This window comes from Nicotiana tomentosiformis, chromosome 12 (assembly GCF_000390325.3).
Source record: "Nicotiana tomentosiformis chromosome 12, ASM39032v3, whole genome shotgun sequence".
Lineage (NCBI taxonomy): Eukaryota > Viridiplantae > Streptophyta > Magnoliopsida > Solanales > Solanaceae > Nicotiana > Nicotiana tomentosiformis.
The window spans coordinates 105,653,827-105,671,383 of record NC_090823.1 but is presented as its reverse complement, the minus strand read 5'-3'; the positions used below and the strand labels follow the sequence as shown (position 1 = coordinate 105,671,383).

The window sequence follows — 17,557 nt, the reverse complement described above, 5'->3', positions numbered from 1 at the left end:
TATGAGAAACTAACCTGGTTTGATAACTCTGCCGAGTTTTTCATGTTAAAAATTTACGGCGTGTCCTATTTGGTCGTCTCATTTAACTTGTACCTATTTTTTAAAAACAACTTAACTGATACCTAATATTTAGGTAACTTCAGATACCACTTCTTCTTTTGTGCGGTTGCTTCTTCGCTGCTGCTCTATTCTTCTCCTTCTTCTTTCTTGCCTTAAAACTAAGATTCAAACCTTGAATTAGTACTTATAAACTGTAGTGGAGAAATCGAAAGCCATCATTGTTGAACCTAGAAAAAGCTTGCTCGATGGTGATCTTGCTGAAACCGACGAGACGGACCTCTTGTAGATTAAAAAAAATTCCAAATTCAATTTTGAAGTTGCATTTAAGGGATAGAAGAACTTTAGATCTCAATTCTGAAGTTGCATTGAAGAGATAGAAGAACTTCAAATCCAATTTTGAAGTTGCATTGAAGAGACAGAAGAACTTTAGATTCGATTATGAAGTTGCACTTTGAAGCGATAGAAGAGCTTTAGATCCAATTTCGAAACCCTAAATTTCCAGATGCGATGAAGTGATCAGGGGTTGTGTTTGGTATGATTTCCATTTTTTTCGTATTTGATTGGCTTAACTATGTTGGAAAATATTTTCCTTGTGAACTCATTTTCCAAAACTCTTTTTCAATCTTTCCCAACCTATTCTGTGTGAGAAGTATAACACGGAAAAGTTTTATATTTAATTATCTAAAGTATTGTACAATGCCCTATTTATATACAGTGATTACATAATAGCAGGTATCTACTTCCCGATACGGGACACTATACATGACTAACTACTTAACACTCCTCCTCAAGCCGGTGCATATAAATCATATGTACCGAGCTTGTTACAGATGTAACAAATACGATAACTAGTAAGAGACTTAGTGAAAATATCTGCAAGATGATTATTCGACTTCACAAACTTTGTAATAATATCTCCTGAGAGTATCTTTTCTCTGACAAAGTGACAGTCAATCTCAACGTGTTTAGTCCTCTCATGGAGCACCGGATTTGACGCAATATGAAGAGCAACTTGATTATCACACACCAGTTCCATCTTGATGATTTCTCCGAACTTCAACTCCTTGAGCAACTGCTTGACCCAAACTAGCTCACACGTTGCCATAGCCATGGCCTGATATTCTGCTTCGTCGGTGCTAGATCGAGCAACTACATTCTGTTTCTTGCTTTTCCAAGAGATCAAATTACCACCTACTAGAACACAATATCCAGATGTAGAATGTCTATCAGAAGGTGATCCTGCCCAATTAGCATATGTGTACCCAACAACCTGCTCATGGCCTCGATCCTTGAATAGTAATCCTTTGCTTGAAGCTGACTTTATATACCGAAGAATGCAAACAACTGCGTCCCAGTGACTATCACAGGGAGAATCCATAAACTGACTTACAATATTCACAGGAAAAAAAATATCAGGTCTAGTCACTGTGAGGTAATTCAATTTGCCAACCAACCTCCTATATCTCATAGGATCTCAAAGAGGATCCCCCTGTCCTGGCAGAAGCTTAGCATTCGGATACATTGGAGAGTCAACAGGTCTGCGGCCCATCATTTCAGTCTCCTCAAGAATGTCTAACGCATACTTCTGCTGTGAAATAACAATACTTGAGCTAGACTAAGCGACCTCAATACCTAAAAAAATACTTCAATCTGCCTAGATCCTTAGTTTGGAAGTGCTGAAAGAGATGCTGCTTCAGATCAGTAATACCATCCTGATCATTGCTAGTAATAACAATATCATCAACATAAACCACTAGACAAATACATAGATTAGGAGCAGAATGCCGATAAAACACAAAGTGATCAGCTTCACTACGAGTCATGCCGAACTCCTGAATAACTATGTTGAACTTACCAAACCAAGCTCGAGGGGACTGTTTCAAACCATATAATAACCTGCGCAATCGGCATACAAGACCACTAGACTCCCCCTGAGAAACAAAAACCAGGTGGTTGCTCCATATAAACTTCTTCCTCAAGATCACCCTGGAGAAAAGCATTCTTAATGTCTAACTAATAAAGAGGCCAATGACATACAACAACCATTGACAAAAAGAGGCGAACAAATGCTACTTTATCCACGGGAGAGAAATTGTCACTATAATCAAGCCCAAAAATCTGAGTGTATCCTTTTGCAACAAGACGAGCCTTAAGCTGATCAACCTGGCCATCCGGCCTGGCTTTGACTACATAAACCCAACGACAACCAACAGTAGACTTACCTGAAGGAAGAGTAACAAGCTCCCAAGTACCACTCGCATGTAAAGCAAACATCTCGTCAATCATAGCCTGTCGCTATCCTGGATGAGATAATGCCTCACCTGTATACTTAAGGATAGAAATAGTTGACAAAGATGATATAAAAGCATAATGAGGTGATGACGGACGATGATAACTTAAACTGACATAATGGGGATTAGGACTAAGTTTGGATTATATACCTTCACGGAGTGCAATTGGTTGACCAAGAGCAGACAAATCCGCAATAGGTGTAGAATCTAATGCAGGACATGAATCACCTGTGCCTGATGCTGAACGTCGACAATGATGATAAGTCAAGAGTGGTGGCCTTGCGGCTGGGGATGTAGGAGGAGCAACTGTAGACTCCTCAAAAGTATATATAGGTAGTTGTGGTTGTGGTGGTGCTGTGAGTGTGGATTCCTCACAAGTAGGTACAAGTAAGACTTCAGATATATTGAGATGATAAGAAGAAGTAAAGTAAGGTTGAGACTCAAAAAAAGTGACATCAGCTGACCTAAGATACCTACGAAGGTCATGTGTGTAGCAGCGATACCCATTTTGAACCCGAGAATAACCAAGGAAGATACACTTAAGAGCACGAGGAACTAACTTATCTTTTCCAGGAGCTAAGTTGTGAACAAAACATATACTCCCAAAAATACAAGGAGAAAGAGAGTACAAGGGTGGCTAAGGGAACAATACTAAATGTGGAATCTGATTCTGGATAGCAGATGAAGGCATTCGATTAATCAAGTAACAAGCTGTAAGAACTACATCGCCCCAAAAATGCAGCGGAACATGGGACTGAATGAGAAGTGTGCGAGCAGTTTCAATGAGATGCCTATTCTTTCTCTCTACTACTCATTCTGCTGAGGGGTATACAGACAAGATGTTTGATGGATAATTCCTTGAGAGGCCATAAACTACTAAAACTGAGAGGATAAGTATTCTAAAGCAAAATCAGTATGAAAAATGCGAATAGAAACACCAAATTGATTTTTAATTTCAGCACAAAAGTTCTGGAAGATAGAAAACAACTCAGAACAATCTTTCATCAGGAAAATTCAAGTACATCTTGAGTAATCATCGATGAAACTAACAAAATAAGGAAATTCTAAGGTTGAATTAACTCTACTAGGACCCCATATATCAGAATGAACTAAAGCAAAAATAGACTCTGAACGACTCTTAGCACTACACGGAAAGGTGGCTCGGGTATGTTTCCCAAGTTGACACGACTCACAATTTAATGTAGATAAACTAGACAAACTAGACACCATCTTCTGAAGCTTGGATAAACTCGGACGTCCTAAACGTTTGTGAATTAGGTCTGGAGGATCTGTAACTGGGCATGAAGTGGAAGGATGGAGTGAGCTAAGGTAGTAAAGGCCTTGTGATTCAAGCCCTGTGCCAATCGTCTGCCCCGTACTACAGTCGTGCATAATAAAAGAATCATCAAGAAAATATATACCACAATGGAGGGCACGGGTCAAACGACTAACAAATACAAGACTAAAAGGACAACCAGGGACATAAAGAACGGAATCTAGAGTGACAAAAGATGAGTGATTAGCTTGTCCAACTCCTTTTGTTTTAGTTTGGAACCCATTGGCTAAAGTAAAGTAGGAAGAGACTGTGAATACACAATGTTTGACAAAATTGATTTATTACCGGAGATATGATCAGAAGCTCCTGAGTCCATGACCCACGGTACAAGAGTACTAGACCGAGAAACATAAGCAAAAGAATTTCTAACAATAAGAGTATCAATCTGAGCAACCGAGGCTACTTGTGGAGATGTCTGCTTACTTGCTCGATACTGAAGGAACTCATTATATACCCTTTCAGATAAAGAAAATTCCTAGTTACCTGTAGTCTCGGTCTGATCAACATGAGCATTTCTGGGTGGTCGACCATGTAAAGAATAACATACTTCACGAGTGTGTCCAAGTTTATTACAAAGAACACTTGGGTCGAGATCTCCCAAAATGACCTCCTCCTCGTCGATTCTCCATAGCCTGAGATGTCCGATTTTTCATTGTCTGAGATGCGAGAATAGATGAGTCAACAATTGGTGGTGAGACCACTGTATGACTGGGTGGCCCAGCAAGACTAAATAATCTAGAGAATAATTCATCAACTGTAGGAACCGAAGGACTAGCCAAAAATTGGTCTCTCACTGAGTCAAGGTCATTAGATAGTCCAGCAAGTGTAAGAACAAGAAACATCTTTTTGGCGTTGCTCTTGTTGTTGTTCAACACTAGCAGTGACTGGCATCAACTTTTCAAAGTCCTTCATAACTGCTTGCACTTATCCCAAGTAAGTAGACATATCCAATTCCCGTTTCTTTAAGTTTGTCATCCGAGATATCACATCATAAAAATGAGATATGTCATTAGTGTATAAAGTACGAGCCTTCTCCCAAACTGAATAACATGTCTGGAATGGATGAAACAAAAGCATTAACTTGGAATTAATCGATTGTCACAACAAACTATATAATTGAGCATTAATTTTCTCCCAGAGTGCATTGGCCTTTTCATCTCCATCACTAGTTTTCTTGGCTCGGTGATCTTGAACACCTTGACCCTTGCACTACAACTCAACAGAAGAAGCCCAGGCTAAGTAGTTTGAACTTCCCATTAAGGGTTTTGAATTAATCATCAAACGTGAATTTCCAAAACCCGTATTTTTAGAACCAAAAATATCAAGCCCCAAAGATATTGTTGGATCAAATAGCACAGACAATCAAGAACACTAAAAAGCTCACAGGAACAATGAAGAAAATAAATTGTATCTAGCCGAACACTAAACAGTCGCCGGAAAACTCACCGGAAAATAAAAAAGCCATCGGAATTTGATCTAACTTGAATGGATAGGCTCGGAATAGCATGCGAGCAAGCTGTCCAAAAGATCTTTTGTCCGAAACTAACCGAAAAGTAGCTCACGCGCCGGCGCGTGAGGAGATCTCGCCGGAATTTTCCTCCTTCTGGTTGGCGCGTGTGGGGGTATTTTCCTGTAAGGTTTTTTAGGGTTTGGTCGCCGGAGGATGTAGGATCCTGTGGTGGTGTTGGTTTTAGCACAACACTAAGGGAAACACGCAATAACAACCCTAGAAGTTGCCGAAAATTGACACACGATGACTGTCTGGCGGAGTTTTCTTTCCCGGATGTTTCTCACCAACGATTTGATACCATGTGAGAAGTATAGCACGGAAAAGTTTTGTATTTAATTATCTAAAGTGTTGTACAATGCCATGCTTATATACAGTGATTACATAATAATAAGTATTTATTTCCCAATGTGGGACCATATACACGACTAACTACTTAACATTCTCTACCCCCACCCTACACCTCCACCTCCAACCCCAACCCCCTTTATCCCTCACCTACCCCCACCACCCCCACGCCCTCCTAACATCGCCAATGTTACACTAACCTCTAGACCCGACCAACCACCATCCCCCGCCCTTTAACTCTTTCGTCTCATATAGTGTTTGCCTAAATTATATATTTTTTAAAAAAACAAAAAGATTCTGCTACCTAACCAAATACCAGAAAATAAGCAAGAACATATTTTTCAAGGAAAAGAATTTCCTTCATACCATACATCCCCATATGTGAATTCAAAAGTGTGTTTCGAAGTGGATAAATTTTTAAAATTTTATGCAATACGAGTATGACTTTCGTGATGGACCCAAAATCGGGTATATTTGCACTTCCCACTTTTTTCGTTGGTCTAGGCCCTTGTTGAACAAAGGGTCTTTTATAGTGGGTTTTGTAGTATGGCCGTTATGAAAGACTAGTACCTGATAATAAGTGAGTTTTTAGTAGGCCATAAGGATAAAGGAACTGTGTGGTGAAAATAGTACGGGATAGCAAATTTTTGGACTGGTAATTCAAAAAATAGTCAGCGTTTGTACAGTCAATAAAAAATAGCTACTATTTTGCTGAAACACAAAAAGTTCCAACATAATATGCGGGATTATGAACTCCTGCGTATAAACTTCCAACATATTATGTTGAAACTCCAGCACACGGAAAATTCTAGCATAATATGCTGGATTATGGAGATCCTGCATTTAAACTTCCCACATATTATGTTGGAACTCCAGCACATTATGAAATTCCAGCACATTATGCTGGAAGCTCATATGTAAAAAATTAGAACTCCAACATATTATGCTAGAATATTTCCAAGTTTTTAAGGGTATTTTTGTTCAGATTTTATCTTTACATGAAAAAATGACTAAATTTCGATTACTTTTGAAACTGTGGCTATTTTTCAATTATAAATTATAAATCTGGCTATTTTTTTATTTTTCTCCGAACTGTGGCCCATATCATTTTGCTTATAGCTGCGTAGAAATGGCGTGGGATAGTCACTTTTTAACATGGTATTTAGTTTTTATCCAGTATTTTTAATGCTGAGCAAAAATAGCCACTACTCTATTAAAATTAATACGAAAAGACGTTTTTACCATTTCTTTATGAGTGCTGTGTAAATATTAAGGACATGGTGTTCTTAACATTTACACTGCACACATGAAGTTAAGGACGCCGCGTCCTTAACATTTACACTGCACACATGAAGTTAAGGATATGATGTCCTAAAGTTTAACAACGGAAAGTGCAAATACAGGACACTTTGTCCTTAATATTTACACAGCATTCATGAAGTTAAGGACACCATGTCCTTAAAATTTACACAACACTCATAAAGTTAAGGACACTATGTCCTTAATATTTACACTGCACACATAAAGTTAAGGACACCATGTCCTTAATATTTACACTGCACATATGAAGTTAAGGACACGAGGTCCTAAAGTTTAACAACAGAAGGTGCAAATACAAGTTAAGGACATTATGTCCTTAACATTTACACTGCACACATGAAGTTAAGGACGCCATGTCCTTAACATTTACACTGCACATATGAAGTTAAGGACATGATGTCCTAAAGTTTAACAACGAAAGGTGTAAATACATGACACTATGTCCTTAATATTTACAGCATTCATGAAGTTAAGGATACCATGTCCTTAATATTTACACATCACCCATGTCTAGCACAGGGATATTTTCGTCCGGGTGGCTAAAATTTTATTAAGCACTGGCTAAAGAGTAAATATATTTTTAATAGTGATTAAAGAGTAAAGACAACTCTAATTAGTGGCTAACTGTGCACTTCTCCCTATAGCTGCTCATGGAATTGGGTCGAACTTAATGTTGGGCATTTATAACTGATTAGAGATCCAAACCCAACATGCTTTATGTGAGCTGATGCGTTAGCCCAATACAATGTCATTTAAGGGAGTTAGTAAAAGAATACTTGTTAAGTAAAAAAAAAAAGGATATTTGTTAAATTAATTTACATCTACGGTTTGCTCCCTTTATTCACTCCTCCAAACAATATAATATTAGCACTCTTTGGTATAACAAATATTTCCTTGACCTAATCCTTTACGGTGTTCATAAAAGAACACAGATTTAGGGAATTCATATTTTGCTGTGTGTTCTTAAGAATATTCGTATAATAGTAGTTTGCAATTTAAGAAAGTTTAAGCAGTTCTAGTACACGAAAAAATTGCATATATAAAAAATAAAGAAAAAAAATTACCTTATGACTATATTCAGAAGTACGACGAAAAAAACAAAAAAGAAACAACAAACAAAATGAAATAAAGTAGAAGAGAGAATAAAATACTTTTCTCAAAAGTTAAAGATAAACAAAAAGAACTTTAGCCAAAAGAGAAATGGAAGAATATTTAAATGGATAATGATTCTAGTCTTCTAGATGGATAATAGTCCCAAAAGAGTCTCCACGTCATCAAGATGTGTGCGTTTCAGAGAAAGCAATAAAAACAGCTACTCCCCATCAAGAGCTCATTTTACCTTTGCTACATTTACGAATTCTTAAAGAAAAAAAGATTTTATTTATTAAATTAATTTTAATTAATTATTACATTGACACGTTGAAATACGTAAATAAGAATAAATTTTAAAAAAATAAAATTAATTTCTTCTTAATTATGTAAATGAATATTTATTTGGACCAAAAAATAAAATAATAAAATGATCACTTAGTGCAGATGGGAGGGAGTAGCGCATTATAATAGTTCCTCCGTTTCAATTTATGTGAATATATTTCCTTTTTAATCCGTGTCAAAAAGAATGACCTCTTTCCTTATTTGGAAATAATTTACCTTTATGCAATAATTTATAGCCACACAAAATATATGTGATTCATTCTACACCACAAATTCAAAAGTTTTCTCTCTTTTTTTAAATTTCGTGCCCAGTCAAATAAGTTCAAACGGATGGAGTAACTTGATGAGATAACTTTATGAAATCATTACACCAGTGGGCCCACTTCAATTTCCTTGTTCACACGTTCATATTCAGCCTTCTTTAGACGTTATCACTTCTCTGACTATATTGGCCCACTACATTCCCCCATTTCACATACAAACTTAAGTTGCCTATATACCCAAATAGAAGCAATAATTATTTACCTAGAACTTTAAGAGTGCTATTACTTGCTTTCTTTAATTAGGAAAAATTGATTTCTTAATCAAGGTTCATTTATATTTTTGAAAGTCAATATTTTATTTGTTAGAAAATAAATACAATTCACTCGCTCAATTTGGGTTTCAAAAACATTACCCGCATACATATTCAGTAAAAAGCCCGATTAAAGTAGAAAAAAATTGCATGTTCATTTAACATATGATTAAAATGCAATATCAAATTTTGATTTTTGCTACTTATCCTTTTTTGTTAGGAATATTGAATACTACTTAATTTAATGGTAGTCTTTTTATAACAAACGTAGTACTTGAATGTAAAACTTTATATATATAAAAAAAAAGCAAATTATGAAAATAAATGTATATAAAATTATAAATACAATTGTCTCCTTCTTTTGTTTTTAAATCTTATAAGAAGTAGGAATTTAGTAAAAATTTACGTTCTTAACTTCTGGTGTTCACTTCAATGGCAATTGAAAAGTCATAAAGTAGTTCTTGGTTGTATTTTAAGCATCATTAAATCAAAATAAAATTGATCAATGATGTATTATATACTTCAAAATTTTGAGTAATACTGAGGCTGCTTTTTACTCCCTGCCATTGTTTGGATAAGCTTTCAAAAAAAAAAAAAAAAAACAATTTTAGGATTAGTATTTGGTTAACAGATAAAAAGGAGCTTCCCGAAAACTATTATGTAAACTTCTCAAAACCTTAAAAAAATTGGCATGACTATTTTATTTGAGTATGTATTCCTTTATTAAATATATGTGTTGTTCCATATTTGCATAAATTGATATAAACAAAAATATGGGAAAGAATGTAGCCCATGTAATCAAACGCTTAAATCTTAAAGATATTATTTTCCTTATTCATATTCAAATAGCTATGAACTTCTTTGCTAGGGAATAAGTGTCATTTCAGCTTAATTAATTTGGCAAAAACAAATGTTCGTTTGAAAAAGCATAACGATTTTTTTTTTTTTTCAAATCTATCGTTAATCAAATAAATAATCTAACATGAGAATTTATAAAGAGTAATTTGATAAGATACAACGAAAAATTATTAAATAAATCTTATATTATTTATACTAAATAATTTTCTTAATGAGTGTGCAAAAGTTTTAAACGATACTGACCCGATTTTAGATGAGATAGCGTTATCCAACTATATGTGTGTTCCTATTTTAATTAACTTGATATTGTAAGTAAAAATTGTGACGTCATAGGTAAGAATTTATATTGTTAACATGAGAATAAGTTAAGCTAAATATTTACTCATGCTAATTAATGCAATATTATCATAAAGAAAGCTCCATTTCAATTTTATGAGAATATATAAAGAGTAATTTAAGAAGATATAACAAAAAATAAGTAAAGTAACTCTTATATTATTAATACTAAATAATTTTCTTAATGGGAGTGCAAAAATTTTAAGTGACACTTATTTTAGACCGTAGGTAGCGTTACCTAAGAACTTATGCACGACTATTTTAATTAACTTGACATTGTAAGTAAAAATCATGACATTCTAAGTAAGAATTTATATTGTTAACATGTACTCCCTTCGTCTCATATTGTTACATCATGTGCGTCCCAAGGTGACGTAATGAATATGAGACTTGTTAATCATGATTTAAATTATTTTAAAGTCATGATATGACTATATATGACGTTTGGATATAATATATAAAGTTTGAAAAAAATCGGATTTAAGTTGCAGAAAAATCGACTAAGGATTTGCCTTGTAACAGAGCTTTTTGAAAAATAAATTTCATATGCTATATGAGGTATTTGTGAGACATATTATATATCAAATTGAAGGTCTACAAATCTGGTTTTCAACGCATTAAACCGTTCACTGATACAACATAAGAGTAGAGAGATATCTACATTTTCGTGAGACTGCGCAAGCAGTTCGGTTGGGACCCACTTGAGACGACCTCCGACATTATGTTTTTTTAAAGGTATTTCAGGCTCATTGCGGGTCAATTTTCACCCAATTTTCATCTAACAGCTCTCCAAAACCCTCCCTAACATATCCAAGTTCTCAAGAACCAAACTCAAGGGAAATCAACTCAAATCATCATCAAAGGTGTTAAGGACTACAAGAGAATACTTCTATGATGTTGTGGTGTGATTGAGGGCTATTGTGAGCTAAGCTGAGACAGAGTTTCGAGTTGTAGCTGCTGTCCAAGATATGTATAACATCTTCTTGATTATGCCTAAGGTTAATCTTGTGTTGGTTGTGTTGTTTGAGTGAGTAACCATAAGATAGCACTTGAAAGAACATGGGATGTATTTGTCTTTGGTTGGACTATTTTGTGGCTAAATAGATGGTTTGTGATAGCTGGAAATTGTAAGAAATAATTTGATAATATTGTGGCTGCTGTTGTTAAGCTTTTCTAGGTGTTAATTAAGTTTATTGAAGAAGAAAAGATGAAAAAATAAGTGATTGACGATAAAAATTAAGGTATTAGACGTATGAGACTATTTTGGAAGGTATTTTGTGAATGTTTTGAACTAGAAATAATATAGTACATATAAGTATGATGTTTTGAAGATTATAAACTAATTTATGGAATAAGATTTGGATTCAATTTATATCTTGTGGTGAGTAAAAACGAGCTTACCGCTCAATTTGGTTTTTAAGATAATCGGAGAAACTCATATTGGATTATATTGTTGTTGTTGCTATTGTTGGCTATAGTTGTTGTTGGTCTGTTGATGACCCTTAGTGGTCTTTGGGATGTATTAAAATTAGGGGAGTTGCTGTCCGATTTTTCTTAAGCCATACGACTAGCCAAATACGATGGCATGACATTATATGTTAACGGCAATATCATTTCACTTATTGTAGATGAAAGAAGTTGTGTTGAGCTTGGTTGAGTAATAAGGAAGAGATCATACTGGTATGTTAAGGCTATCTCTTTATTCCTTTTGGCATGATCCAAATGATACAAACGAAACGAGCAAAATACGTAACTTTCATAAATGACTCTATTCATAGAAATACTAGGGGTGTCTATATTCTTGATTCCCCATGTGAATTATTATTATATCCTCTATTCATGGGTCTCAGAAAAATACGTATTTGATAAAGTTTGTCCGAAAGGCATATTAATTTTATGATATTCGAGAAATCTTATTAACGTATTTCTTATGCATTTCATACATTTATACATCTACATTGGCCCATGACCAGAAGGTGTTATAAACGCGTATATCATATGTATATGGGATATGGAAAAAGGTTATGGCGTTATATACGCACCACCACCTAATCAGTTGGTATACGTTGATGATTTTGCCCACAATGGCTGAGATGATATGATGGGATGCCCTCGGAGGCTTGATGATGTTATGTATGCATATACCTATGCATGGTATGGCATTTATACGCACATGCATGACATTATAAATTTTCATGATTCACAAGCTATTCAGAATTTCAGGTTGAGTTGTTTACTCCATGTTTCTTTCAAGTCTTTTATAGACTACTGCCATGCCTTACATACTCGGTACTTTATTTGTACTGAAGTCCCATTTGCCTGGGGATGCTGCGTTTCATGCCTGCAGGTCTCGATAGACAGGTTGAGAGTTCTCCTAGTAGGCTATCAGCTCAGTAGAAGGTGTTTGTGCACTCTACTTGCTCCGGAGTTGCTTATTTGGTCAGTATGATTTGGATATGTATTATTTGGTATGATGGGGCTCTGTCCTGACCTTTATGATATTTATGTACTCTTAGAGGCTTGTAGACAAATATCATGTATACGGATACTGGTATGGCCTTATAGGCTAGTACGTAATATGTATAAGTCGGTATATCAAGTCGGGTCACCCTATATTGAATATTTTCTCATGTTTTGTTCTACTTATCTCACGACAGCCTCTACGACTCAATTACCTATGATAGTATGATACTAAAGATACATTACGTTGGTACTCGGTTGAGTAAGGTACCGGGTGCTCGTCGCGGCCCATTGGTTTGGGTTGTGACAGAATTGGTATCAGAGGAGTTCTGTCCTAGGGAGTCTACAAGCCGTGTCTAGTAGAGTCATGTTTATGGGTGTGTTGTGCACCACACTTATAAGTAGGAGGCTACAAGGAATTTAGGATTGTCACTCTTTCTTTTTACTCTAGATCGTGTGGTAGAGCTCAGTTGTAATAAATTCAAACTCCTAAATTCTATTTTATTCACTATACAACGACATCTACATCGAGAAAGACAGTTGGTAAGAGATTGAATGTGGCTGTGGAAGATTTGAGTCAGAGGAACTCAATTTTGCATCATGCTTATGATGAGTAAATATAAGGCCTTCGGTAGATTATGTGTGTACTACGACATGTGAGCTTCTTAATAAAGAGTCGTAAGGCATGAATATCTATCTACCCCTATGGTAAAAAGCAACGAGAGAATCAGAAGGTAGATACAAGTTTCAACAAGCAAAAAGAAGTAAGGTGAAGAAGGGTACGAGGTACCCAGTTAGTGAAGATTATCTGTATTTACAATCCAGGCAGAGAAATATAAACATTCTGAGTTACTTTCAACAGTAACAGAGATATATACAATTGGTCACACCTATCTCAATTATGTCCTATGGGAGCTAACTGATATAATTTAAGAGAAGGATGGGATATCAGCATCTAGCTAGGGTTAGAGTAACCCAAAATCGTGGATGGATTGTTATCATTAGCTCACATTTCCGAAGGATATTGCAAATGTGGTAATAGTTCTCCTTGTGAGACACCTAGATGGTGCACTCTAGAATAGTACAATCAGATATGAATACTAGAATGTTCAGAAATTTCAGAAGATTGGCATTGGAATCCTAGAAGGGATAAATATTTACCTTTGTATGACTCCCGTCCCTAGTAAAGAGAGAGTGTTAGAAGACCCGAAGATCCAGTGAGTTGAATCAAGGGGGGCTAAAAGTGAAAGAATATTTTGAAGAAGTTTTCATAATAAGGTGATAGACAGAAATATTAGCAGGAGAATAAGAAGAAAGTAAATGAAGCATTATGAGTAAGATGTAATAAATGGATGATAACGGTAAATCAAAATATGACAGGACTACAGATTCCAAAGTCAAGTGAAGGAAAAGATAAGAAGTTACAGGCCTTGAGACAATAAAGGAGTATAAGCCATAAAGTCATGTGCCCATTTCGAGAAATGAGTTGGTGACTCATACGTGATTACCAAAAGGAAAAGTTAGACCCTCGGAGTAATAGAAATTAGTATGGGCTAGTGAATAAGATAAACTGAAAATGAATTCGGGACCAAAGGATTTGATAATAGTTGACATCGTGAGAATTTCAGAGATCGCGTTCCGGCGAAAATTGAATGGACAACAGAAGAATAACCTTTAAAGGTCATTCAGGAAGACGTTTCCCTAAAGCGAGCACTGTGAGCAAAGTTAAGCTTAAGGGACTAAGTGTGCCAGTTACACTAGGTGTCACCCTCATGCGTAAGAACTTTAGTTATCCTTGGTAGAGAAGGGTTATCGCAAGGTGGGTAAGATGTCAGTAAAGATGTGAAAAGAAGCCAAAGATGAAGAGGTAATTATGGAATAGTAAAGAAAGAATGCGGTAAAAAGGTGAAAGGAATGAGATTGCATTTATTCAGATCCTACAGATATGATAGGACTCCATAACATTATGTAAGCATGACGACGGGGAGAGGCAATAAGGGTTCCATCACTAGATGTTATTGATAAATAAGTGCAAATGAACACTGGATACATAAAGAGCCAGTGTGCGGGATAAGTTAAGACAAAAGATATAACCCAAGAGAGATTACGCAGAATATAGATATGAGAATGGACTAACGTGTAGTTAGTAGTTGATTCAGAAAGAGCCTAGCCATGGCTAAACAAGAGGATATAGACAAATCAACAGGTTGTGCAAGATAAACATAGTAAAACCCAACATAGGGAATTCAGTCTCGCAAATATGATGACATCGTAATCCTTGAAAAATATTCAGATAGAAGTTGGGGTTGTACAGTCAAAAATTTTAGTTCAGAATCAACCTTACGAGCACAAGGGCGCGGAGGTAAGTAATTAAGGATAATAATATGTGAATAAGAACGTCAAAAAAAATTCTTTCGGGTATACGATGTAATAAGCTCGCAGCTTTATAGGAGTCAAAGGGTCTCTCTTAAGTACTACAAAGAATGACTAACTGAGGGAATAAGGAAGAAGGCTTCAACTTAAGCATAGTGACATAAGGAAGAAATGGTCTTGTAACAACAGTCTCACAACAACATTGTATGCACTCCATAAGAAATTGGCACATATCGTGACTAATGAACGGGAAGAAAAAAAAAATCAAAAGATGATATTTGAGATCATATGAGTTACAGGAAATTCCAGTATTTGTGAGCAATGAGATAAGACATGTATTCATGCAACAAGTGGCAGAACGACCACGGAAAGTAATTGCTTATGTTTAAAGATAACTAAGAAAGCACGAGAAGAATTACCCGACCCACGATTTAAGGTTAGCCGCGGTGATTCATGCACTAAAGATGTGGAGGCACTATTTGTATGGCATTCATGTTGATATCTATACGGATCATAAGAGCCTTCAATATATCTTCAATCAAAAGGAATTGAATTTATGCCAAATGAGATGGTTGGAGCTACTGAAAGACTATGACGTTGATATTGTTTTACCATCCGGGGAAGGCGAATGTAGTAGCTGACGCCCTCAGCCGTAGATATATGGGTAGCCTCTCATATTTATATCCAGAGAAGTGTAGGATATCCCATGAGATTCATCAGCTAGCTAGTCTTGGAGTTCGATTACTGGACTCAGGTGATACCAGAGTTACTATTCAGGACACGACAACATCCTCTTTAGTAACTGAAGTGAAAGAACGCCAGTATGAGGATCCTGTGCTAGCTCATTACAGAGATACATTCCCTCAAAAGGAGAATACACCATTTGAGATTACAGGAGATGGAGCCCTCAGATATCGAGGTCGATTATATGTTCTAATGTGACAGGGTTGCGTCAGTAGGTTACGGGAGAAGCTCACTATTCTCGTTATTCTATTCATGCAGGAGCGACGAAGATGTATCATGATATCAGGGGAATATACTTGTGGGATGGAATGAAGAAGGATATAGCAGAGTTTGTTGCTTAGTGCCCTAATTGTCAGCAGGTTAAGGTTGAGCATCAGAATCCTTGTGGATTATTACAGGCTATAAAGATTCCGACTTGGATATGGGAAGTGATTAATATAGATTTCATCATAGGCTTACCTCATACCCAACGTAAGTTCGATGCTTTATGGGATATTGTCGATAGACTTACAAAAGCAGCCTATTTTCTATATGTCAGGACTACTTATTCAACAGAGGATTGTACAAGGCTTTACATTAGGGAGATAGCAAGACTTCATGGTGTCCCTATATCTATTATCTCAGATAGAGGTGCTCAGTTTACAGCTAATTTCTGGAGGTCCTTCCAAAGAGAATTGGGGACTCAGGTAAGTCTTAGTACAGCATTTCATCCCCAGACAGACGATCAGGCTGAACGTACTATTCAGACACTGAAGGATATGCTATGGGCTTGTGTGATGGACTTCAGGAGTAGCTAGGATAATCATTTTCCACCTATTGAGTTTGCATATAATAATAGTTATCATTCCAGCATTCAGATGGCTCCATACGAAACTCTTTACAGATGAAAGTGTAGGTCTCTTATAGGATGGTTCAAGATTGGGGAAACTAAGTTAGTAGGACCAGAGTTGGTACAGCAGGAAGTTGAAAAGATTAAGCTTATAAAGGAAAGTCTATTAGCAGCACAGAGTCGTCATAAGTCCTGTACAGATAATCGACGATGAGACTTGGAGTTTCAGGTAGATGACTGGGTATTCCTAAAAGTATCACCGATGAAAGGTGTTATGAGATTCGGTAAGAAAGGAAAGCTTAGCCCTCGGTACATTGGACCTTATAAGATTATACACAGAGTAGGCCAAGTAGCATATGAATTAGACTTGCCTTCCAAATTAGAATCTGTACATCCAGTATTTTATGTGTCTATGCTCCGTAAGTGTATTGGAGATCCCTTTAAAGTCATTCCAGTTGACGATGTTCAGGTTACAGAGCAGCTATCATATGAGTAAGCTCACATTGCTATACTAGATAGACAAGTTCAGAGATTAAGAACTAAGGATGTAGGTTTGGTTAAAGTACTTTGGATTAGCAATAATGTGGAGGATATGACTCGGACAACTGAATAAGAAATGAAGACTAGGTATTCTCACTTGATTCCACTTCCGGAGGAGGATCAGACTGAGACATCACAGCCTTTAGGTACGTATATGGTACTTGATTCTTATGTTAGTTATTGTTATTGGTCGTGTGAGGCCATTGGTGTTATTGATGATTATGGCCCAGTGTGTCTTTGTATTGTTGGGTTTTCTGTGTGACAAGTTGGTAGTAGTACCGTTACAGAGGAAACTCCGCCAAAATTTTTATAGATTTCTGGGAGTTTAATATTCGAGGACGAATGTTTCTAAGGAGGGAAGATTATTACACCTTGTGTGTCCCAAGGTTACGTAATGAATATGAGACTTGTTAATCATAATTTATATTAGTTTAAAGTCATGATATGACTATATATGATGTTTGGATATAATATATAAAGTTTGAGAAAAGTCGGATTTAAGTTGCGAAAAAACCGACTAAGGATTTGCCTTGCAACAGAGCTTTTT

The 17,557-nt window shown here is 36.1% G+C and overlaps 1 protein-coding gene across 1 annotated transcript; it reads right to left on the bottom strand.

The window, feature by feature from the left end:
- Positions 1-139: 139 nt before the first annotated feature.
- On the bottom strand, positions 140-1,438 carry LOC138903170 (secreted RxLR effector protein 161-like). Its single transcript, XM_070191095.1, has 2 exons — positions 1,009-1,438; positions 140-231 (listed from the first exon to the last, which is right to left on the bottom strand). The coding sequence occupies exons 1-2, from the start codon at positions 1,436-1,438 to the stop codon at positions 140-142; spliced, it is 522 nt and encodes a 173-aa protein (XP_070047196.1).
- Between the last annotated feature and the right edge of the window lie 16,119 nt (positions 1,439-17,557).

What these genes read in the sequence shown, in the direction of transcription:
- LOC138903170 (XM_070191095.1), bottom strand. Translation starts at nt 1,438, where the DNA reads ATGGATTCTCCCTGTGATAGTCACTGGGACGCAGTTGTTTGCATTCTT. An exon ending in TAAACACGTTGAGATTGACT is followed by an intron (nt 232 to 1,008) that starts GTCACTTTGTCA and finishes TACTAATTCAAG; the next exon opens with GTTTGAATCTTAGTTTTAAG.